The 26,468-nt window shown below is 45.7% G+C and overlaps 1 protein-coding gene across 5 annotated transcripts in view; it reads left to right on the top strand.

The window, feature by feature from the left end:
• The window catches only part of SLC39A11 (solute carrier family 39 member 11), a 536,505-nt gene that overhangs the window by 36,111 nt on the left and 473,926 nt on the right, over positions 1-26,468 (top strand). For 4 of the 5 annotated variants that reach the window (XM_088474527.1, XM_088474529.1, XM_088474526.1 and 1 more), the window contains exons 2-3: positions 3,587-3,633; positions 4,591-4,709. In XM_088474527.1, the coding sequence (XP_088330653.1) occupies positions 4,602-4,709 (108 nt within the window). In that variant the 5' untranslated portion in view covers positions 3,587-3,633; positions 4,591-4,601. The remainder of the gene's footprint in view (positions 1-3,586; positions 3,634-4,590; positions 4,710-26,468) is intronic. The other variant, XM_088474528.1, reaches the window with a different exon arrangement.

The raw sequence follows: 26,468 nt of genomic DNA, 5'->3' as shown, positions 1-26,468 counted from the left end.
TCCTTATACACAATGCCAACAGTAGTGCCCCTTATACACATAATACCCACAGTAGTAGTGCCCCTTATGCAGTGCCCCCAGTAGTAGTCCCACCTCCCAGTGCAGAACAGCCCCCACACACCTGTGCAATATCCCCCCCCCTCTGTGTTGAATCCCACCCCCCTGTGCAGATTCCCCATGTCCCGCTCCCAGTGCAGAACTTACCTGACTTCACGCTGAGCATGCTGTGTCACCGATCCCTGCTGTCAGGGCTCCTGCTGTCACTCCCGCTGACTGGATCAAACTGGATCTGGCAGGTGCACAGGCTCCTCACATCTGCATCACTGGGAACGCTGGAAGGCAGAGGCTAAATACAGGTTGCTTTTATAGACAAGTTGGTCGTGATCTACCTGCGGGAGCTCCGCGAGCTACAGGTAGATCGCGATAAAATGTTTTGGCCAGGTCTGTTTTAAATCATACAAGAGCATGAACAATCAGTGCTGTACCCAGGGCACATATGTGCACTCCCCCTGTCTCTGGTGCATGAGACATCACTGAATAAACACAAGGAGTACAAAAATTGGTATTAGATGTGACCAAAGGACATGTCCAGCATCTTTCTGTGTAGTGGGTACCAGTCTCCAGGTGTCACACAAGTTGGAAAATAGTGCTGTTGTGTCAGCAGCCATACCAACCACTTGGTCTAGTGTCATGAGTGGTGGCACTGGTCACAAATCCCTCTTTATGGCCCTGACAAATTACACCAGAGCAAAGAAAAAAAAGAGAAGACAGGGGCAGAAACCACTGTGTATAAGTATAACACAAAGTTGCTTCCACTATAAACACATAAATTCCAGCACTGTTACGCCGGGTGCACACTGGGTGATATGTACCAGTACGATATGTCTGCCCGTCTGGTACACATTAGAACGAAGTAATGGACGACAGAACGATCCCTCTTTCCGACCTTCATTATCAGCAAAGGGGCTGCATGTGATATCATCCGGTTGTACGTGCATAACAACCGACTGTACAATGCCGCATTTGACTGCATGATTGTGCATATTGGCCGTAAACACTGAGCAATGCGACCAATATGTCCCGATTCGGCCAGAAACGACATATCGTGCCGACATCGTATCAGTGTGTACCCAGCTTTACAAACCTAAGGTAAAGAATTTTACTAATTGAATTTAGCTATGACCACAATATTACATTCAAAGGAATGAGGTAGAAAAACACTTTACTCCCAGGGTATATAAGTTGAAAACACTTGTTACATTTTATACAATATTTACAGGATAATGACAGTAGTACTTACAGTGAGTTATCAGAAACTGGTAAAATTTCAGCCGCATTACCACAGTTTAGTATAACTGTTTTTAGGTACAAGGATGTTCCATATTTGCATTGTCAGCTCAGCATTAAGTAGTTATCCAGTGGGATAATGGAAAACAAGTCTTCAATTTAGATGTTACTTATTGTAGCTAGTCATTCTCAATATTACGTTAGGTGAGTGACTGGCAGTGAAGCAGAGTACATCTGACTAATATTGATTTGCTATTGGCCTGTCTGAGGAATTGGTGGCACTGCATTAGATCAGGCATGTCAAACTCCCAATTGGGCCAAATAATCAAGGTTTAAGCTTGTGTGGGCCGCAAGAAAAAAAAGTCTAATGTGCAATTTGTATGGTTTTTATTCAGAAAAAACAATAAGGTTTTAATGTTTTGTTTCCTGTTACTTGATATCTCTTTCCTGCCACCAATTTTCCTATGTAAGAACAAATTTTATTGGATGTGATAACTTTTAAAACTAAACCAAGGTGAAAGTTCAGTCAATCTGAACCTAGTTGGAGACTATATAATAATATCACATATTCAGTGTGATCTGAGAGCTGTGTTATTCCCCCTCATATATCGCTGTACAGTCCCCTCTCCCCTATATAATAATACCACATATCAGTGTGAGCTGGGAGCTGTGTTCTACCCCCTCATATATCTGGAAGTACTGGGGAGGGGGGGAGGGGCTGGAAGGGACACGTTCCATGTTAGAGAGAAACCATATAAGTAAGCCCTACCTTGAAAATGTGCCCCTTCTAGCCCCCTCTCTCCCTCCAGCCACATGCCCTCTGTGTCCCCTCTTGCTCCCTGTGTCCCCCTCCAACCCCTGTGCCCCTCCCCCCCCCTCCAATTTACCTTCATAATCAAACACAGCCGTCTGCTCCTTTTCCAGCTCCTGCTCTTCACGGGCAGCTGGCACACATTGGGGGCGCGGACCTCCTTCAGTGCTCCTGACCAGGCAGGATGCAGCGGGGGGGTAGACTCAGAACAGCAAAGGCAGCCGGGCATGGCCAGAGGAAATTTTCCATGTCTACCATAGTGTGCATGGGCAGCATTGAGCTCCGTTCGTGGCAGCCAGCCATCAGGAACTGACCTGGCAGGCCACATTAACTTTTACTATTTTATAATTAAAGCGGGTTGCAAAAGTATGCGATAAGGGCCACGAGTTTCACATGTCTGGCATAGAGTGTTCTGAATATCAGGACATGTAATACTTGCGGTCAAGACAAAATAAAGGGGGATGGGGGATCGGGGATGCGGCAACCTTCTGTGGATTTTTGTGACTTGTACCCATTGCTAAGACTCTGGGGATTGATGTCCACTCTAGCAATTATAATTCAGCCAGGATGTATTTTCTAGTGGCCGGACTTGGTCTAGCCCTGATAAGCTTAATATATGCATGCTTGTATTTTGAAATACGTTAGATGCAGTGGCATTTCTATAATGGATGCAGGATGTTCTGTGCACACTGACCCATGAGTCAAGGGGGGCCATGTGCCGCACATCCTGTAACCAGAACTGTCCCCACTGCGTGCTGTACAGCAGATTCCCCCTATGTACATGTACAGCAGATTCTCTCTGCTGGCGGAGCCATCTTTTGTGTGCCATCTATGAAAAGATGGCGACAGCGCAGATGATGGAGACGGCTTTGGCACTGGGCCACAGCCTTTGCCTATTCCAAGCTGCAGCAATTTTCTTTGTGCATTGATGCAAAGTATAAGGTACAAAATAATAGTTTGGGAGTACCAGGTAGTAGACTCCCATGGGTATTGTAGCACCAAATCTGCTGTCATCCTTTTATAAAACAACAATGTGGAGTCAATTAGAGTATACCAAATGTTAGCTGGTTTTCAATTTTCCAGCAGAGGATTATGGCTTTCCAGATATATAACATGATGTAACAGGCATTTCTCTTCCAGGAAGGGAAACAAGGTGCATTTTCATATTTGATTAATTCCTGTGGGTTACTACTCCTTTTTCTATTTAGACCATGTTATTAAATGACCTGTGTAATGATCATAAGCAGCACCGGCTTGCACCTAGCAAGCAGTGTAAGTGCTGGGTGTCTGTCATTTGTTAGCAGACTCACTTTGCTAACGCTGTCTGCACCATTTAATGACAGAAACTGAGCTCTCTCACTGCCTGCTAGGGCAAACCGCGTATAATACAGAATTCAATACACTGGCTTTAATGATGCATACAAAATGTATTATGTTGGTTCATAGGGTCTGTGCACAGCAACCGTTTTAATCATGTTTTATTTCTAGGGTGGCACAAAACTGCAGCATCAGTCAGCATAATAAATCATACAAAAGTAAGTCGAACATAAAATCAAAACAAGAATATGCAAAGTTGGGAAAAAATGCTGTGATCACAAGACCGGGTGTAGAGTGCCTTGCAATGAGAGCAGTTATACATGTCACAGTACTACATTACAATTAATATATGGCTTTGGGCCCAATACATGCCTAGCCTCCCGATTTGGCCGGGAGCCTCCTGAAAATCGTGTGCCGCTCCCAGCCCTCGGGAAAGCAAGCAAGCCTCCCGGTGGCCACCGACCCCTCTGGACCCCCCGCAGTTACAACACAAACTCCCACAGCGGAGGTGGTCGATGACGTCATTCACTCTGAATCTCGTCATCGGGGGGTTAGAGTTAGGCACTTGGGGGGGAGGTTTAGGGTTAGGCACCCCTAAGGGAGGGTTATGGGGTAGAATGGGGTTAGTGAATACTTACCTTTTGACGATCCGGATTTTCACCCCTGCCGGGCTGCCGCTGTCGTGATTTGAACTGATTCCGTGTGATCAGCTTTAGTCTGCCTACCTAGCATTTAAAGAAAACCCACCCACCAGAGTAAAACACACCACCTGCAATAACTGAATATGGATGTCTTGTGATGCTTGCCAGATAGCCAACATCTTTGTTATGATAGATTATCTCGCCAGAAGAGGTAGGATTTTGCTCCCCACCATTTTAGCTAACTGACGACACCTTTTGTGTTGACAGCATTGATTGGTCAGCTGCCACAGCATAAATGTGCCCTCTACATGAGAAAACATGGAGGTGTATGGCATTCAAAATCCTTTTTATCTTTTGTGGTCAGAGAATGGAGTGTAACACAGGTGACTGTGGGGGTTAGCGTAATATTAGGAGGTGAAGAGTTCTTCATGTAATTCAAGCTATATTTTAACTACTATGGTTCCAGCACCTTGTGCTATTAAATATACAGAATGTTGTTGAATCTGACCTAATCCTCCATGTTTATTTTGTCAGGCTCCGTCAAAATGATAGAAGGATACAATCCGGTGCTACAATCCCTCCTAGGGACCTTGTTCACTTGGGGGCTGACTGCGGCAGGAGCTGCCTTGGTTTTTGTATTCTCTACTGGCCAGGTGAGTAGGAAGTGAAGATAATTAAAATACAATGTTTAATAGATAAAAAGTTGTTTATTCAAAATGCCGTTGTTTTAGCCCTTCCCCTGTCACTTTCTTCTACTCCTATTGTCTATTAAAGAATTTAGAGGTGCTACAGAACTGGGAGCAGAATAGGGGTATGGGTTAGTATTGTTAAATGTTCAAGAACGTTGACTACAAGCTAGCAAGATAAAGATTGTGTAACTTTGTGAAACTTGGCATCCTGTGCAAGAATAAAATCACAGGAGAACATTTATTAAAAAAAGAGGTACTATACATAACTGGTGTGCTTGGGCATGTGGGTCTGGGTCCTGTGTGCTATATAAGGTATTGTCTTTATATAGGAATCCATATGCTCGAGTTAAAGTGAATGAAATACTGTCTGTACCATTCAAATGGGACCAGAGAGGGGTTATCCACTTACCCCTATCCTCCTATATTTCTTTATATTTTGTATGGAGGCCTTAGCACTGGCACTAAGACTTAATCCTTATATGTTTGGCTATTTATCAGACTTAAAAAATGTATTACTTAATCTGTGGTGCTAAATTTAAATACCACCAAGCCTGTTGTCTATGGTTTGCAGTCGGCATTTTCTTTTACAGTAATTGGCAACCAACTTGCATCCAATATCTGGGTATACAGTTGACAAAGGATGTTAGATAATTGTTTCAGGCCAATTTTATCCCCTTGTTGTGTAGGATCAGTAGTGATCTGAAGACATGGCAACCCAAAACATTTAATATTATAAAGATTAATTTACTTCCAAGAGTCTATATTATTTACAAATTCTTCCTGTCTTGATCCCACCATCCTCCTTCAGAGATCTCCAGAAATGTATTAGAAATGTTATATGGTTTGGTAGGAGAATTTCTACTTCAGGGTCCATAGGGGGTCCACAGGGTTGACCTTGGGGTATAGGTTGGGAACCAAATCCGGGCACCACGCAGTTAAAGCTTTTAGCTCCCAGGATGCACTGGGTCCACTCTCCCTATAACCCCACCCCCAAGCCAGAGGCACCTCAGTTTAAGTTGGTGCCCGGCCGGAGTCGGGTCACCGTTAGCGCAGGGGGAGCTGATTAGCAGCCCCTAAGCTTATTTAATTTTTTTAGGGACAAAGTTTTTTCCATGGACTTTGGACTCTTCAGAGCGGCAGCGTCAGACTGTCCATAGGACGTCTAAGCTGCCGCTCCGTCAACCCGCTGGCGCTGAGACGCCAGTACAGATCTGGGGATCTCAGCGGGACCCCAGAGTCTGTACTAGCCGGACTCTGCGGGCGCCCAGGACTGCTGCCGGATCCACGGGGAGCAGGTAAGGTCGCGGATCACCGCTTATCCGCGCATTTAATATGCAGTCCTGTGCCTCCGGTCTCCGGGGACAGACCGGAGGCGCCGGCAGTGGCGGCGGGCCCCCCATACCCCGTGTGTCCACTAGACCACCAGGGACTTAACGATCGGTGCAGGGAGCCGGCGTCCCGGGGGTTAATAGCCGGCCAGGGGAGGCAGCCTTCCCTGTTACAGCGGCTCCTCCCCTCAGCTCAGCGCGCCTTTCAGTATGTATAGTCTGGCGTCGCTGAGCTGCTTCCTCCGCGGGCCACGCTTCTTCTGAGGTCTCCAGCGGCCATTTCTCTGTGGTGCAGCAGCAGAGCTCCGGAGATGGCAGTGAGCCCAGTCCCCCTGCGTACCTCACCATCAGGTCAGTGTACACAGCGCTGTAGCCTTCCCAGACACTGAATCTGGGCAGTTGAATGCAGTGTAATAGTGCAGTATATTATATGACATGTTTATGTATATATGTATATATCTGCATTGTATGTGACTTATGCTAGTGCTGACTGTCTGTACTTTATTCTCTCACCTGTCAGTGTATATCTATCCCTTTTCTTTATCTGCCCTAATACAGCTGTACTTAGGGTGGTTCTGAGACCTCACATTTATATACTTGTTAATATTTGTGTGGTTTGTCACATACTGTTGCGTGCTGCACGTTGCCATATTTTAGATGGAACTGTGTGTTGCATACGCTGAAAATGGGTCCCTGCAGCTAATTTTTGGCATCAGTCAGGACCAGTATAGCGCTGCTTAATATTTCCGCCAAGATTGGTCAGATATGTCTGACCAGGAGATAGAGCGTTATACTGCACCCATTTTTACTATCCTGCAAGTCATGTGCTGCAGGTGTTAGTGCGGAGGATTTGACTCATAAAGGGTTCTGTATGTGGCGTCATCTGGTGCTGGCCTCTTTCACGACCCCCTTGGGCGGTTTGTTTTCTCGGGATCCTCTCAATTGCGGATCGCCGGGCGGGCCCCATTGTTGTACCTCACTTGGGGTTACTTCACCATACTGCCCTTTTCATCTCAGGGTATCTCGCAGCTTCTTGCACTCTTCCCCTGTGACACAGACTACCGCTCCCTGCAGGGGTTTTTCGCAGTATCTGAATTCCCCCTGGTGCCACAATAGTCTGTCATTCCCCTTGCAGGGATTACCACAACAGCCACCCTGGGTGGATGTCGTTTTCTACGAAACGCTAATTGGCGTGGTTGACGCCCTGTGATTACTTCCCAGTTGGCTCTGCGTGAACTGGGTACTGTTCGGGGCTCTTTCCCTCTTACACGGGGGGAAGCCTATTTCAGGTATTATTATCCCTGCTTTAGGGCTGGTAGCAGGTCCATTCTGGTTAGAGTGAATGTTGACCTGCACCTGTATCATACACCCTCAGTATTGCGTGCCTTCGGGTTCCCTGTTGCTGACTAGCGGGTGGATCGCATAGCGGGACTCTGGCTGTTGCCAGATAGGAGGTGTTACAACAGTGTTTGGCCTCCTGTCCCAAATTCCCTGAGGGTCATCACGAGCCCCTCCTGGGGTGGATGGGCGTGTTACTCGTCTGATTACAGACGTTACTACGCCTCCCATTCCTGCGTGGTCGGATTCTTCGGATCCGTAGGTGGTAACTCTGCCTGAAATCAGTATACTTGCTTTCAGGAGTTGTTACCCATCCTACCATGGCTATAGCATGGTTGGTTAATACTATTGCATATTGGGTTGATGCATTTGTAACGTTTTTTCCCCTCCAACACGTCGGGGGTTCAAATGTATTTGGTCGCTCACGTAATATATGCTGTTGTCATAGGTGGAAATGCCTATATTGGATACCAGTCTCCTAACTTTCAGAGTTCCGGCTGCGACTGTATCCTCCGTAATACCCTATGGCTGCGCTCTGGGAATGCAGAGGTGCAGATACCATCTTTAGGGTTGATATTGTTTGGTCCTGACCTTGACAAGATTGTAGTAACATTGGCAGTATTACTAACGACAAGTTTACCGCTTTCAGCTATGCCCACTACAAGGCATCAGACTAAGTCTGTTAAGTCTTTTTTGTCCTCTGGGTCAGCCTAAAGGTCTGTTTCTTCGTAGACTGTCGGCATCTACAAGGGCCGACATATCCAGTACCGAGCAGGCCTGGACTGCCAGCCGATCCTGCTTCTGAACCTACGGATATCTCTTCAGCCTGACGGGACAGGCCTACAACTGGGAGATACCGATTTTCTCAGTTCGCCCGGTATTAGTGTCAAGTTGCCGCGGCTACGTGGGTAGGAGGGTACGCCCTCTTTACAAGGGCCTTACAGATCCAGAAAGCTATGCAGTTGTTGCGGTAAGCGGAGCTAATTAGGCCATCCCCACTATCTCAGTGAGGGACTGGTTGTTCTGTTTTCTTTCTGGTGCGGTGGCTGAATGGTCCTCTTTGGCCTATTCTCTGTCTCAATTCCCTGAACCAGTTCCTAAAGCTACCTGGGCTCAGGAGGAATTCCCTATGCTCCATCATACGATGTTTGGAACCTGGGGACTTTATGGTATCACTGGATATACAGGACGCGTGCCTACGGGTACTTACAGAGACCTTTCCTCAGCATGGGCTGAGGTTTGCTGTATCACAGCAACACTTACAATTTTTCGGGCTCTGCCTGTTGGGACTGTCCTCAGTCCCACAGGGGTTTACCAGCGTTTTGGATTTTCTGACAGTTCTTCTGTTCAGTATATCCCAATGCTCCTGTACCTGGACGGCCTCCTGCTCTTAGCGGGATCACCGGGGTACTTTACGGCCAGGTCAGGATGACTGTGGCTTCTTCAGGGTGCAGACGTTTAATCAACGGGGAAAAAGTCCTCCCTGCATCCCTCTCTGGGTATTCTTCATCTAGGATCCCTGCTGGATTCTCAGAATCTGAGAATTCTTCTGGCGTAAGATGGAATCTCCTCTCTTCCATTAGGAGTACATGGTTGTCTGCGCAGTCGACAGATGTCTTTACACTCTGGGATGCATGGTGGAATGGGCTCAGTTCCATTCCAGGCCTTTCCATAATTGGCTCATCTCCAGATGGAACGAGTTTTTTCTGTCGGATAACTGTTCAAACGATGATGCTCTCTCCGGAGGCAAGTCGGTCCCTGTCCGGGTGGCTATGGCCATCTCGTCCAGGGTTTTCTTTGCTATGGACAGTGTCTGGATCGAATCCTTTTCAGTGCAGTTGGACGTCTGTCGATTCCACCCTGTCAATTAACTTACTCTGGCATAACTCTTGTTTCCCGGTGAACCTGAAAAGGTTCAGTCCGACAGGGTCAGGACAGTGGCTTCCTTTTTAGCAACACTGTTCGTTGGGTGGCAATGACAGGTATGTCACATATTCGGACATAGTCCGAGGGTCTCCTCCCGACCATCTCGGCAGCGTTCATTTCAGGAGCTCTCCATTGGGAAGCGGGAGTCCTCAGCCGTCACGACGTGCATCCCGGGGACTAGTCTCTTCCCCAAGAGAGGTTTCATCTCCTGGTGAGCAGGGGGGCCCCCCTGAGGTGACCCTCATGGCCTTCTGATTTTATCACACTATGGTGTTACAGTCCAGCTCTGGGGATTCTGAAGCAACCTTCAGCGACTCTTTGTCGGTGAAGTGGTCCTTCCACTTTGTGTACCTGTGTTCTCCGGTCTCCCTTCTTCCTCGAGGTCTTTGGAAGTGTTTTCAATCGAGACGGAGATGCTTTCCTGCTGGTGGCTCCTGATTGCCCCAGATGTCAGGGGTACTTGGATCTTCGGAGTTTCTACATCGATACTCCATCCCTGATGCTTCACTGCCCGGACCTGTTGTCTCAGGGTCCTTGGTTTTGCCTTGGACCTGGGTCGTTTGTCTTTGACTGTGTCCTTACAGTGGTCTTACGGCTTCCCTGGCTTTGTCATCGTTGGAATGATTAGAGCACATGGATCAGCTTTTGCTGGGACCTACCACAAACTGTGGCAGCCATAAATCTTATGGTATTGTACCTGTCGATACAATCCTCCGGTGTCCAGGATTTCCAGATATTCTGGCATTCCTTCCGGCTGGCTTGGGTTTCACACTTGGCCTGGTCTTCCTGACAGTGCGGATCTCTACACTGTCAGTATGGTTAAGATATGGAATTGCTCCACTCTGGTATCCAGTTCATCCTTTGGAGTGTTTTCTTGATTATGCCTCCATTTGTCCTCCCTAGGGACTCCTTGGGAGTAAGTAGTGGTTCTTCGTTACCTTCGGGGACAGTCAATGGAACCGCTGGTTGTGATAGCCATTACATGGTCTATTGCTTAGGCTCTCTCTTTCTCTCAGGGTGTTTATATCAACCAGGAGAGTGTCTGAATTGGGAGCGTTCTCATGTGGCTCCCTCTTCTGGAGGGCATCATGTCAGGGTGGGAGTTGCTCTCGCCCTGTGTTTCTTCTTAGTGGTTTTCAGGTTCCATATTATTCTGGAACTTATGGTACGGCCATTCTGTCCCCAGTCCTCTCGGCTGGTGTGGTCTCATTGACTGTGGTCTGGCCTCTTTGGATTTATGTGATCCGTTCAGGTTCCTTACGGAAATCGGACTCCTTATTGGTGGTCTGAGATTTCTGGTTTTCACAGGAATGGATGGCCGGCCTATAACCAAATGTTGGCTGGATGGCCTCGTAGGTCTTCCTCAGGGGCCTACCCATGGGTAGGCCTTCCTGTTGTTGATGCTTGTTTTTTCTCGGGCCATGTGACCCTCGTGTGCGGCTCGCTGTGACGCCTCGGCTGTTTTGCCTTACTAGGTGGCCACGTGGTCTTCTGTCCACACCTTTTTAAGGTTCTAGGCATTGGTTTCCTTTGCCTCTCAGGATGCTTCCTTTTTGGCGACGGATTCTCCTCTCAGCACAGGAGCGTCCCCACCCTTGGTTGAACTGCTTTGGGACATCCCCAAGGTCAACCCTGTGGACCCCCTATGGACCCTGAAGTAGAAAACAAGAGATATGGTAAGAATTTACCTTTGTTATCTCTGTTTCTACGAAGTCCATAGGGTCCACAGGGCGCCCGCCCTGACGCACCTGGCTTCATATGGGCTGTGTGGCTGGTCACCGGTTTTCCGTCTCCCATTTCGGTGAGTATGGTTATTGAGTGTTCCAGTTTTCTCTCTCTTTTTCTCTCCTCCTCCGGCCTTTGGCTACTTACAAACTGAGGTGCCTCTGGCTTGGGGGTGGGGTTATAGGGAGAGTGAACCCAGTGCATCCTGGGAGCTAAAAGCTTTAACTGCGTGGTGCCCGGATTTGGTTCCCAACCTATACCCCAAGGTCAACCCTGTGGACCCTATGGACTTCGTAGAAACAGAGATAACAAAGGTAAGTTCTTACCATATCTCTTGTTTTGATTACACAATGAAAATTTATACAGAAAATAGGTTAAAGGAGGACTCCAACTATTTCCTACTATACCATTAAGTGGTTCACTAAAGCAAAATGGCAGCCTGGTCTAAATTTCATACTGTTAAGCAATGGGGATTAATAGTGGTGATCCAGCCCTGTTCTGTTGGGTGCCTTGCCATGGGTTCAGTCCATCATGAAGATTATTAACCCTACTATTACTTCCACTTTACAGATGTGTAAGAAATTAAGGGTTTTATCCTCCATCTCCTTACCTCCCAATTGACCTCCATTATGTTTAACCAGACTCAGATTCCCCCCCCCCCCAGGCTTGGATTCAGACTCTGATTCCTCTCAGGCGTGTATTCCCTGCACTGAGACGTTGGATATCTCCAGTGATCTTGTGACCTGAGTCAATTGGTGTGCACAGGGTGGTTTCTCATTTTCAGTTCTGCAGGAGGAGCTGGACCTTCCTCAGTCTGTTTATTAGTCTTATCTCCAACATGAGTGCTATGTGAGAGGTTAATAAACATTATGCCCTGCTTAGAAAACCTAACCCCTTTTGAGGGGGTTGGCTACGGGATCCTGGCGGTCACAGTGCCGATGATCGTAATACTGCCAACTACATCCTGACGGTCAAAATCCTGACTAATTTCGGTAAATATTCTAACCTCAATCCTAACCCTAAACCTAACCCACCACTACCACACCCTAACCCTAATACTCACCATCAGAATTCTGACCGTCTGCATTCTGACCGTCTGGATCCTGACTACATCCCTTTTGATGGGCTTTGTATTCAGAAGGAACCCCTCTCAGTCATCTATAACATCCTGATATATAGTGTTTTTGTCTCTCTGCCTAGGTTTGTCACTGCTTGAAACAGAGAAATGGGAGCAATTTACTGATAATCTCTGGTTTAAAATGTTTAAAATATTTGTATATCTCATCAGAGTGTTTCTGTAATTTAAGATAAAGAATAGATGGTAAAGATGCTCCCTGAGTGAATGTTTTCAGGTTTCCCAGATGTATGCTGGAGATGTAATGGGAGCTTGAGATCCCCTTTACACAATTTGTGGCTTTGTTCCTCTTTAACTCCCTTTTGGGACCAGATTGTAAAATTGGCTAAATATATTGTGGGAGACTGTGATCCTGATGGCCATGAATTTTGGGTTTTGAATGTGATTACATGGCCTATTTCTGAGTATAAGAAGTCTCTTTTGTGACACATGAACAATACCGCAAAAGTGTTTATACCAGTTAAATGGATATTGATTAAGGACTGGCTAACTGGGCATGTACATGGTCATGGAAGAGGTCTCTCACTGTCAGCAATGGATTGCCTCTACATTTACTTCCACCTGGTGTTACTGGTTGGGGAATAAGGAGTCTGCCAAATACAAGGCTTTACTTTTGTCATTTTTTTTGGATGTCTCATATTTTCAATGATTTAGTTCTGATCACCAAACGCCTTCCTTTCCGTGCTCACCCCCCCCCCCTCTTCTTTTGTATGTTTGTCTGTGTTATACAGAGTTTTGTTATACAATATTTGAACATTTTGGTTCCACAAAATGCCTGGTCATTATTACTTATTTTCTGTTACGACTACGGGCCTGAGTCATTGTTTGTGTACAGCTCCGATGGAGGCTGACTGGCGCAGGATATGTACTACGCATGTGCTGATCAGTTTCTGCAAGCTCACACACAGTGCATGGTCGCTGTAGCTTGATTGACAGGCTGCAGCCATTTGGGGGAGGAGCGGTGGCAACGTCCCAGAAAACTGAGTGGTGTCGGCACGGTTTTCTAGGTGTGCTGAAGCCAATGGCTGTGTCCTTGTAGGCAGCTTCACTGACTTCAGCTGAGTGAAAACAGCAGCCTTCCTGAGTAACCTTAAGGTTACTCAGATGAGCAATTGTCACACAGTAGTCTGATGCTGCCTCCTTGGACAGAAGCCAGCTATTTACACTCCATGTCGCCTGTGCCATTGGCATATTCTTTTTACACAAACTGTTTTTATTGAAAAGAAAATCAGACATTTTAGATAGAGCAAAATGGAAAAAGCATATAGATTCAAACAGTTGGTGATTCCATTTCGAATAATACAATCAAAATTCTAATATAATGTAAATAAATCACATAATAAATTATGCAACAAAATAAACAGACAATAAAAAAAATAGACAATAAATAAACAATATAGGGGAAAGTTCAGGGGAAGGGAGGTCAGAGGGGAAGGAGGCAACTAAGTGGGGGATGAGGGGGTGATCTATGGGGGCAAATTTCATAATCTCAAATGGATTATATCAGAATCAAGAAGAGACAGATACGGGTACAGAGTTGGAGCCATTAAACATGGAATATTGTGTAGAGCCCTTGAACAGCAGCCAAGGGGACCATAAAACAGTAAATTCGGTGGGACTACCTTTAGAAAAGGATATGATGTCCTCCATATCCATGTAATAATCGATCCTCTTGAACCAATCTTTAATGGAGGGAGGGGAGGTGGACTTCCATAAAACAGGGATTACCGCTTTAGCTGCATTGTTTAAGTGCCTCAGTAAGGAATTCTTGTATGAAGCCGTATGAGAAGAGGTCATGTTTAAAAGCCAAAAGCCAGGATCTCTAGGGGCCTCTCCCCCAAGAATTATCTTGGAACATTCAAATACATTCAACCAAAAAGTAGCCAGGGAGGCGCAGTCCCACCATATGTGGAGAAGGCTACCTGGTGCAGAGTTACATCTCCAGCAGACTTTTGGGACCTGCGGATACATTTTATTTTAAAAGTACTTGATATCTATACTAACATGTTAAGACTTTGTAGAGTGTTTCAAGAGTAGCTATACAAGAAGAACTGGCAAAGGTGTTATTAAAAACAATCTCCCAATCAATATCCTGAACTGTATCTTGGAGTTCTTTTTCCCACACTACAGTAAATTGAGGAGGTAGTTTATACAAATAGTGAGTACAATTTGGATATAGTATGAGATGGAGTTTGAGAGGAAGAACATAAGGATTCAAATAAGGTAAGTGTCCTGGTGAGATCAGGAAGCTTGCAAGAAGTGGTGATAAAATGCCGTATATGGAGGTATTTCCAGAATTCGGATTGGGGGAGATGCCATGATTCCTGGAGTTCTGTAAATGGACACACCCCCGACGAACAAACCATCTGACCCAGTCGAAAGTGACCATCGCTCATCTAGTTTTTAAAGGGCAGTGTGGAGAGCCCAGGAAGAAAGTCTAAACTCCCAAGAAAGGAAGTGAGAGGGGAAACATTAGATGAAATATGGGGGAGACGTCTCAATTTCTGCCAAGCGCGTAGTGTAGGTGTTATAGTGGGATGTCTAACAGTTGGTAGTTTGGGAACCATGGAGCATTCTATGGGCTGAGCCAGACTGCTCTCCTCCAACATGATCCACTGTTTGAAACCCTTCGCTCGAGTCCATTCAAGAACACAATTAAGCATTATGGCATGATAATAGCTAGTGATGTGGGGAAGCTGCAGACCTCAGTCTTGTTTACGGCGGTAAAGGATAGCATGTTTAAAGCGTGGTGTAGAGGTGTTCCAGACAAATCTACGGATAAGACGTTCCATCTCCGCAAACCATGCTGGAGGTATATGGATTAGAAGGGTTTGCATTAAATATAAAATTTTTGGCAAGGAATTCATTTTGATCACGTTAATCCTGCCGATCCAGGATAAGCGAATGGTACGCCATTTGGCCAAATCAGTGCGGATAGTTTGTAATAATGGTAAAAAATTATTCGAGAACAGTTGGGATAGGTCTTTAGTCAGGAAGACTCCGAGATATTTAAGTCTAGTGGGATGCCAAATAAAGGAGAAGGATTGTTTCAAACAATTTACCAAGGAAGGAGGGGCAGTCAGACTCATAGCCACAGATTTAGAATAATTAATTTAAAAATTTGAAAACATGCCAAATTTTAGGAATTCTGAAACAAGGTTCGGAAGAGAGGTACCTGGATTAGAGAGCACTGCAAGAAGGTCATCTGCAAAGAGTGCTAGCTTATATTCCTTACTGCCTATATGGATACCAGAAATGTTCGCATTACTACGTATCGCCCTAGCTAGAGCCTCCATACATAGGACGAATAAAAGAGGAGAGAGAGGGCATCCCTGCCTCGTACCATTTGAAATACAAAATGAGTCAGAGAGGGATCCATTTATCCTAATTCTTGCTGTGGGAACATCATATAATGCCAAAATTCTCTGCAGACATGTAGGCCCTAATCCCAAATGACGTAGAAGACCTGACATAAACTCCCAGTCGACCCTGTCGACAGCCTTCTCTGCGTCAGTTGATAAAATAATAGTCTGGGTAGATGAGAGAGAGGCTTGGTGTATTAAATGAATAACTTTTGTTGTGTTGTCTCTGGCCTTGCGACCGAAGACAAAACCAACCTGGTCATCGTGGATCAATTTAGGTAGGAATGTTTTCAACCGGTTGGCTAGGAGCTTAGCAAAAATCTTCAAGTCAATATTTAGGAGTGAAATAGACCTATAACTAGGGCATAAAGTAGGGTCTTTACCCTCCTTAGGTAAGACAGTAATGTGTGCCTCCAGTGATTGTTTGGAAAAACTCGTACTATCTGAGATTTAAAGGCACGAGACATAAGGGGTGCCAGTCTATCTTTGAAAGCCTTATAATAGGCTGTAGACAATCCATCTGGACCAGGACTTCTACCAGCTGGAGAGGAGGAGATTGCCTGATCCACCTCTTCAACGGAGAAAGGTGTTTCAAGAGAATCAACCTCTTCTGGAGAGAGCTGAGGATAGTTAAGCGATCTTAAATAAGATGAAATCGCCTCTCGATGGGTGATAAGGTCCGAGTCCTGACCCAGGTTCTTAAGGTTATAGAGTTTAGCATAGTAAGACCGGACGGACTCAGCGATTCGTTTAGTTTCATTATGGGTCTGGCCATGCTCGTCTTTTATAGCTTGAATAAATGTGATAGCACGCTGTTCACGCAACGCCCTAGCCAACATCTTACCCGGTCTATTTCCCCGTTGATAGAAACAACTACGGCATTTACGGTAGGACAGTTTAATTTTATCCATGGAGAGTTTATGAAGCGCAGCTCTAGCTTCTTCCAATTTAGAATAATAGTGTGGGGATAAGGACGCTTGAAGTTTCCAAGGATTTGATCTCAGCCAAAAGGGCATCTCTTTGCTTTGTTTTCAGTTTTTTTTAAATAGGAGCCTAATTGAATGCAAGTGCCCCGGAGTACACATTTATGTGCCTCCCACACCGTTACCTTGGAAATATCATCTTGGTCATTTTGTTCAATATAAGAGTCTATGGAGGACTCGATTTGGGATTTGCAATAGGCATCTTGTAGAAGGATATCGCTAAAATGCCATGACCAAGGATTGAGCGAGTGTTGTGGAAGGGAAAGGGTAAGGAAAACTGGAGCATGGTCAGACCACGTGATAGATCCTATTGAAGTGTTTATTTATTTATTATTTATTACCAGTTATTTATATAGCGCACACATATTCCGCAGCGCTTTACAGAGAATATTTGGCCATTCACATCAGTCCCTGCCCCAGTGGAGCTTACACTCTATATTCCCTACCACATGTGCACACACATACACACTATGGGTAATTTTGTTAGGAGCCAATTAACCTACCAGTATATTTTTGGAGTGTGGGAGGAAACCGGAGTACCCGGGGGAAACCCACGCAAGCACAGGGAGAATATACAAACTCCACACAGTTAGGGCCGTAGTGGGTATCGAACCAACGACCTCAGTGCTGTGAGGCAGTAATGCTACTATTACACCATCTGTGCTGCCGAGATGTAGATGTCGGTGACTCAAGAAAAGATAATCGATTCTCGAGTAGGTGTGATGGGGGCGAGAGAAGAATGTAAAGTCAGATATAGCTGGATGAGCGATCCACCAGGAATCAGCTAGCTGATGGTCGTGACCATTGGCATATTCTATCATCGCTGATGGACGTGTGAATGTTTAAATAAAGGATTAGAATATATATATAATGCGAGAGAGAGTGCTATAACTTGTGTACAAACATCCATCGAAGTACCTCATATAGAACCATTGCTCATTTTTATATTTTTCTTTTTGAAAAACATGAGCCAAATTCATAAATTTTTTTTCATAATGTTCAATAGCGGCCTTAAAAAATGACACTGTTTTAGTCATGGAGAAGAAAAAGGGAGTGTAATAACCAGCGCTAAAAAACAATTAAAAGATGGACGGTTTTAAAATAAAATATTTAATCATATAAAAGTCATAAAAAATCTGTAATCTATCATATCATGTACAGATAATTTAACAATGTAGATGCATCTAAAAAATACACATACTGTATTATAATAAAAATGAAAAAGCATGCATAAAAGACACTATTGGAGTCTGCTCCTGTAAAATGATTTGTTGGAATGGAAACTCTCTCTTTTGTATGTCCCCAAGTTGATAATTATTAGCTGCAATAAAGACTTTACCAAACTGATGGCTTAGGTAGCTTTAAAGGAAATCCACTGGAATCCATTAAGTCCACCGGGAAGGCTGAAGCACAATCCACAAGGAGTAATCCAAAAGCTGCAACAGATGATTGCAAAGGGAGTAGAGAGTCCAAATAAAATCCAAGTAATTCCAGGAGTCCGGATAGTGTGTCAGGAAGTCTCAACGCGTTACGCTGAGCAATGGACGCTCAGCTTCCTCAGGAGTATATGGTTCAGAATCAAAAGAACCTCCTTTAATATACCCATGCCGTAATTACAATTACATACACATTTGTCAAATAAAAGATGAATAAACTGTCCATCCAAAAGATATTCAACTAGTAAACTAATCATTGAGGCAATCTTACTAAGTCCCAGCTAATAAAGAATACATTTATAAAAGAAAAGAAGGTTTTAATGATAAACATACCATTTCAGCGGTGATCACAATGTTACCCATCGACGTTCTCCCGATCACATGACAGACACATGTCATGTGATGCGGAAGCCGCTAGTAGAAAAAGAGTAAACAGACCCACATAGGAAATTGGAATCCACATTCAGCGGAGGTCTCTGTGTTATTCACCGCCGTCTCCCGTTCACATGACAAACGCGTCATGTGATACTACAGCTGTCAAAAGGGCAGGAAGTGACCAGACCCACGTTGAATATGTTCCATAGCAGTGTTCGATCAGGGCTGTCCACATGATCCCAATTGGTCACGTGAAGTAATTCTCAAAACTTCATTGGACATTGAATAAGATATTATCAGTAGTATATTATAGTTCTGAGGAAAATTAGTTTCACATCGATACAAACAAACAGTTAAACATATGTATAAAATATAAAGAAAGATGTTAAATGAAATAATCAATATTCCATTAATGTAAAAACAATTCTGCTTATCAGATGAAAGCAATAAAAATTATAATAAAATAATGCAGACATGTAGATGTTAATCAATCCATTAAGATAATATGGTCATTTGATAGGATATAATAAGAATCTAGAATAAAATAAAATTAATAAATATATAATAATAAATAGTAATGAAAAAATAATAAATAAATAAGAAAATAAATAATCATGAATAAAATATAATTTTTTAATTATTATTTATTATTATATATCTTTTATTTTATTCTAGATTCTTATCCAGCAGCTTCGTGACAGCTCGTTATAACCATTCTCTAGTACTGTTGCAGTCATGCAGAGATAAGTGTGTGTGTGTGTGTATATATATATATATTAGGGGTGTGCACCGGCCACTTTTCATGTTTTGGATCTGGATTGGTTTTGCCAAAACCACCCTTCCGTGTTTTGGGTTCTGGATTTTGTGTTTTGGATCTGTATTTTTTTTTTAAAAAGTATAAAAACAGCTAAAATCACAGAATGTGTTGGTTTTTCTGCTCCTATGCTATTATTAACCTCAATAACCTTAATTTCCACTAATTTCCAGTCTATTCTGAACACCTTACACCTCACAATAGTGTTTTTATGTCCTAAAGGCTATGCTAAGCGACACGAGTGGGCGGCACAAACACGTGGCCCATCTAGGAGTGGCACTGCAGTGGCAGACAGGATGGCAGTTTGAAAAACTAGGCCCCAAGCAGTACATAATGCAAAGAAAAAAAAGAGGTGCAAGATGGAATTGTCCTTGGGCCCTCCCACCCACCCTTATGTTGTATAAACAGGACATGCACACTTTAACAAACCAATCATTTCAGCGCCAGGGTCTGCCACACGACTGTGGCTGAAATGATTGGTTCGTTTGGGCCCCCACAAAACAAGCTGGCAATTAATCTGTCCCTGCACAAACTGGCTCTACGGAGGCAAGATGTCGTCCTCATCCTCCTCATCCACCGATTCCTCACCCTCTTCAGTGTTGTGTACATCCTCATCCTCACAGACTATTAACTCGTCCCCACTGGAATCCACCACCACAGGTCCCTCTGTACGTTATGGAGGCTGGTCTCCCTGGAAGAGTTGGTAATTCATTTTTATGAACATCATCTTCTCCACATTTTGTGGAAGCAGCCTCCTACGCCTTTCGCTGACAAGGTTCCCGGCTGCACTAAACACTCTTTCGGAGTACACACTGGAGGGGGGGCAACTCAGGTAAAATAGAGCCAGTTTGTACAGGGGCCTCCAAATTGCCTCTTTTTCATGCCAGTACAGGTACGGACTGTCTGACATGCCTACTTGGATGCTGTCACCGATGTAATCCTCCACCATTCTGTCAATGTTGACAGTATCATATGCAGTGACAGTAGACATGTCAGAAATTGTTGCCAGGTCCTTCAGTCTGGACCAGATGTCCAAACTTGGTGCTTAGGATACCTAAGTTTTTTCCTGGCAGACCCAGTTGCGGGAGAAAATGAAGGAGCTGTTGACGTGTCACGTTCCGCTTCAGCTGACAGTGTTTTCACCAGCAGGACTTTGCACCTCTGCAGGCTTGTGTCGGCCGGAAAGAGAGACACCACATAGGCTTTAAACCTTAGATCGAGCACGGTGGCCAAAATGTAGTGATCTAATTTCAACAGATTGACCACCCTGGAATCCTGGCAAAGCGAATGAAGGGCTTCATCCACAAGTCCCACATGCCGAGCGGAATCGCTCCGTCTTAGCTCCTCCTTCACTTTCTCCAGCTGCTTCTGCAAAAGCCTGATGAGGGGAATGACCTGACTCAAGCTGGCAGTGTCTGAACTGACTTCACGTGTGGCAAGTTCGAAGGGTTGGAGAACCTTGCACAACACGGAAATCATTCTCCACTGCGATTGAGTCAGGTACATACCCCCTCCTTTGCCTATGTCATAGGAGGGTGTATAGGCTTGAATGGCCTTTTGCTGCTCCTCCATCCTCTGAAGCATATAGAAGGTTCCACCGCGTCACAACCTCTTGCTTCAGGTGATGGCGGGGCAGGTTCAAGAGTGTTTGCTGGCGTTCCAGTCTTCGGCACACAGTCGCTGAATGGCGAAAGTGGCCAGAAATTTTTCGGGCCACCCAAAGCGTCTCCTGCACGCCCCTGTCGCTTTTCAGAAAATTCTGCACCACCAAGTTTGTGTGAGCAAAACATGGGACATGCTGGAATTTGCCCAGATGTAATGCCCGCACAATATTGGTGGCGTTGTCAGACATCACAAATCTCCAGGAGAGTCTAAGTGGGGTAAGCCACTGGGCGATGATTTCCCTCAGTTTCTCTAAGAGGTTGTCAGCGGTGTGCCTCTTACTGAAACCGGTGATACACAGCGTAACCTGCCTTGAAACGAGCTGGCGTTTCTGAGATGCTGCTACTGGTGACGCTGCTGTTGTTGCTGCGTAAGGTGATACATCTACCCAGTGGGCTGTCACAGTCATATAGTCCTTAGTCTGCCCTGTTCCACTTGTCCACATGTCCGTGGTTAAGTGGACATTGGGTACAACTGCATTTTTCAGAACACTGAGGAAACTTTTTATGACGTTTCTGTACAGTCTCGGTATCGCCTGCCTAGTGAAGTTGAATCTAGATGGGATTTGGAACCGGGGACACACTACCTCCATCAATTGTCTAAATCCCACTGCACTAATGGCGGATACCGGACGCACGTCTAACACCAATATAGCAGTCAAGGCCTCAGTTATACATTTTGCTTCAGGATGACTGCTGTCGTACTTCATCCTCCTCGCTAAGGACTGTTGGAGGGTCAATTGTTTAGTAAAAGTAGTGGTGTTCCTACTTCCTCTCTGGGATGATTAACGACTCCCAGCAGCAGCAGCGGCAGCAGTAGGCGTAGCAATGCAGGATCCACCGGAGGAATCCCGGATAGGAGAGTCAGTCATGCCAGAGACATGGCCTGCAGGACTACTTCCGATCCTGACTAAGGAGGAAATTGACGAGGAGGGAGTTGACGGTGTGGTTTGCAGGCGCTTGGATACAACAGGACAACGGGATTTAGGTGTCCCTGGACTGCTTACGGTCTTAGCCAAAGTTTCTGAACTTGACAGTAACTTTTTATGAACGCGCTGCAGGTGCCGTATAAGGGAGGATGTTCCTAGGTGTTTAATGTCCCTACCCCTACTTATTTCACCTTTACATATGGTACATATGGCAAGACAGTTGTTGTCCGGATTTGGATAGAAATATTGCCAGACCAAAGAGGTTGAATGTTTGGTCTTCTGCCCAGGCCTGACCGTGATGGGCTTTTTCATCCCACAGACAACAACTGTCTCCCCCCGGAGCCTGATTTAAACAAACCACATCACCATCAGAATCCTCCTCGCCAACTTCCTCCTCAGCGCCAGCTACACCAGTATCCTCATCCTGTTGTACTTCAACAGTGACATCTTCAATTTGCATATCAGCAAGTGGACTGTGGGTGCTCCTTTCAGCACTTGCAGGGGGCGTGCAAATGGTGGAAAGAGCCACCTCTTCCCGTCCAGTGCTGGGAAGGTCAGGCATCGCAACCGCCTCCACACTTGGACTCTCCTTGGGGATTTGTGATATCTGTTTATAACGCACAGTTCTTCGCTGTGCTTTTGCCAGCTTAACTCGTTTGATTTTTTTTAGCGGGAGGAGGGCTTCGTCATGTGAAGCTGAACCACTAGTCATGAACATAGGGAAAGACCTTAGCCGTTCCTTGCCACTCCGTGTCATAAATGGCATATTGGCAAGTTTACGTTTCTCTTCAGATGATTTAAATGTTTTTTTTAAGGTCATTTTCCTTAACTTTGTCATTTGGGATTGTATGTGCCCTCTACTATGACATTGGGCATCGGCCTTGGCAGACGACGTTGATGGCATGTTATCGTCTATGTCATGACTAGTGGCAGCAGCTTCAGCACTAGGAGGAAGTGGTTCTTGATCTTTCCCTATTTTATTTTTATCGGAGAAAGTTTGGTCCTCCATTTATGTTATATTGATAATATATACGTGCGGCTAAGGCGCACACAAACACAGAAAATATTTTTTTATTTTTGCTGGAGACTAGTGCACTTTGGGGGTTACAGCACCCTTTAACGGACAAGCCAGCCGGCCCTTTACTAATGGGACACAGGCGCACGCTTGGCGCTGCTCTTTTGTTGATGCACGTGCAGCCACAGTGCACACAATTCACAAACACAGAAAATATTTTTTTATTTTGTTTGGAGTGTACTCTGGGGCTTACAGCACCCTTTAACGGACAAGCCAGCCGGCCCTTTACTAATGGGACACAGGCGCACACTTGGCGCTGCTCCTTTGTTGATGCACGTGCTGCCACAGTGCACACAATTCACAAACACAGAAAATATTTTTTCTTTTGTTTGGAGTGCACGGTCAAGCCAGCCGGCCCTTTACTTATGACACAGGCGCACGCTTGGCACTACTTTGTTGATGCACGTTCAGCTACTGTGCACACAATTCACAAACACAGAAAAAATATTTATTTTTTTAGCACTTGGGGGGAGCACCCCTGATGGACAGAGCACCCCCTGGACAACACTACAGCACCGCTTTAGGACTGGGACACTGCACAGGACTTTGGAGTGGACACAGCCCCTATGGAGAACTGACTGCACAACACAGTCCAGCCAGCCCCTATGGACTTTGAAGTAGTGGACACAGCCCCTATGGACAACAGCAGCACAGCACAACACTACACTGCACTACACTACACTACACAGCCCAGCCAGCCCTAACTCCCACCCTCCCTCTTCACTGTCCACAGCCGAGTGAGAAAATGGATCTGTCACGGCCAGGGTATTTCAGCATGGCGCTAGGCGGGTGTTACCTGTGAGGTCATTGTGGCGCGGGCTGTCTGGTGGCGGAGCTGGTGTCTGGCGGGGGCTTTGGCTGCGCGCGTTGTTGTGCGGCCCTGTTGTCACTCTGCGCTGGTGAGGCCTGGCGGCGTTTCCGTTTGGCATGGGCGCCGCCATCTTGCCTACTGGCCATGTGATGCGGCTGGCCAATCCTGGTGAGTCACATGTTCCCTCCGGCCAGTAACAGCACGGCATGGGGTATTTAGGAAGGATCAGTGCCTTCCTTCTTTGCCAGTGCAACGTGTATCTCAGCCTAGCTGAGAGGGAGTTCTCTGTGCTTTCCTGTTCCTGTGAATTCGCTGTCTGCCAGTCTGCCTGTCAGCTCCTAGTTCCCACTGGACTACCCCACTACCTCCACCACCCTTGCCCATACCTGAGTGCCTGAGCCTGCTGACAACCTGCGCTTCAGTTCACTACCTGCAAACCTGGCTTGATTATTTTCAGTTCACTACCTGCAAACCTGGCTTGATTATTTTCAGTTTCACTACCTGCACACCTGGACAGCTCTAATTGTTTCTACCTGGACATTAACCCTTTTGCTCCCACCACAGAACTCTTGTGCACATTTATATTTTCCTGGGACTTTTATTTACTGCCACATTATATGTCTACTCAAGCACTTATTAAAAATCCTAGTTTTATTTACATATCTGCTTCTGTGATCGCTCCTTCTACCACCCCGGGTCCACAAACAACCCAGAACATAACAGGATCGGCCTCGGATCAGGGCGGCTCGGATTTCAGAAATCCGAACCCGCTCACACCTAATATTTATATTTATATAGGATGAGCGGGTTCAGATTTCTGAAATCCGAACCTCCCCGATCCGAGTCAGGCTCGACTTTTCCCGCCTGACTCGGATCTGAAATCGAGGCAAAACGTCATCATCCCGCCTTCCGGATCTCGCGGGTTTTGGATTCTATAAAAGGTCCCTGCGCCGGCGCCATTTCTCACTTCGGCTGTGGACAGTGAAGAGGGAGGGTGGGAGCTAGGGCTGGCTGGGCTGTGTTGTGCTGCTGTTGTCCATAGGGGCTCTGACCATTCAGTCAATAGGGTCTGGCTGGACTGTGTTGTGCAGAGTCCCATAAAGGCTATAGTCCTAGAGGGGTGGTGTAGTGTTGTCCAGGGGGTGATCTGTGCATCAGGGGTGCTCCCGCAAAGTGCACTCCAAAAACATTTTTTTTACCTGTATTTGTGAATTGTGTGCGCAGTAGCCGCATGTGCATCAACAAAGTAGCGAGAAGCGTGCGCCTGTGTCATAAATCAAGGGCCGGCTGGCTTGTCCGTTAAAGGGTGCTGTAACCCCCAAAGTGCACTCCAACAAAAATAAAACATTTTCTTCTGTGTTTCTGAATTGTGTGCACTGTCCATGCATCCTCAAAGCAGCAGCGCCAAGCGTGCGTCTGTCTGTTAAAGGGTGGTGTAACCCCCAAAGTGCGCTCCACAAAAAATAAAAAATTATTTTTTTCTGTTTTTGTGAATTGTGTGGGCTGTAGCCGCACCTGCATCCCCAAAGCAGCAGCGCCAAGCGTGCGTCTGTCTGTTAAAGGGTGGTATAACCCCCAAAGTGCGCTCCACAAAAAATAAAATAATAATTTTTTCTCTGTTTGTGTGCGAAATGTATGCGCAGTAGCCGCACGTGCATCAACACAGCAGCAGCACCAAGCGTGCGCCTGTGTTATAAGTCAAGGGCCGGTTTGGACATCTGGTCCAGACTGTTAGACGTGCCAACAATTTCTGGCATGTCTACTGTCACTGCATATGATACTGTCACCACTGACAGAAGGGTGGAGGATTGCATTGGTTACAGCATCCAAGTAGGGATGTCAGACAGTCCATACTTGTACTGGCAGGAAAAAGAGGCAATTTGGAGGCCCCTGTACAAACTGGCTCTATTTTACCTGAGTTGCCCCCCCTCCAGTGTGTACTCCGAAAGAGTGTTTAGTGCAGCCGGGAACCTTGTCCGCAAAAGGCGTAGGAGGTTGTTTCCACAAAATGTGGAGAAGATGATGTTCATAAAAATGAAATATCGACTCTTCCAGGGAGACCAGCCTCCATAACTTACAGAGGGACCTGTGGTGGTGGATTCCAGTGGGGACGAATTAATAGTCTGTGAGGATGAGGATGTACACAACACTGAAGAGGGTGAGGAATCTGTGGATGAGGACGACATCTTGCCTCCGTAGAGCCAGTTTGTGCAGGGACAGATTAATTGCCAGCTTGTTTTGTGGGGGCCCAAACGAACCAATCATTTCAGCCACAGTCGTGTGGCAAACCCTGGCGCTGAAATGATTGGTTTGTTAAAGTGTGCATGTCCTGTTTATACAACATAAGGGTGGGTGGGATGGCCCAAGGACAATTCCATCTTGCACCTCTTTTTTTTCTTTGCATTATGTACTGTTTGGGGCCTAGTTTTTCAAACTGTCATCTTGTCTGTCACTGCAGTGTCGCTCCTAGATGGGCCACGTGTTTGTGCCGCCCACTCGTGTCGCTTAGCATAGTCATCCAGCTACCTCGGTGCAACCTTTTGGACATAAAAACCTTATTGTGAGGTGTTCAGAATAGACTGGAAATGAGTGGAAATTAAGGCTATTGAGGTTAATAATAGCATAGGAGCAGAAAAACCCACAAATTCTGTGATTTTAGCTGTTTTTATGCTTTCTTTCAAAAAAATACAGATCCAAAACACAAAACCCAGAACCCAAAACACGGAAGGGTGGTTTTGGCAAAACCAATCCAGATCCAAAACACGAAGAAAGATCCAGATTCAAAACACAAAACACGAAAAGTGGCCGGTGCACACCCCTAATAT

The sequence above is a fragment of the Taudactylus pleione genome, unplaced genomic scaffold (genome assembly GCF_031769625.1).
Source record: "Taudactylus pleione unplaced genomic scaffold, aTauple2 ptg000016l, whole genome shotgun sequence".
In the NCBI taxonomy this organism is placed as follows: Eukaryota; Metazoa; Chordata; class Amphibia; order Anura; family Myobatrachidae; genus Taudactylus; species Taudactylus pleione.
This window is presented reverse-complemented; position numbering and strand designations above follow the sequence as displayed.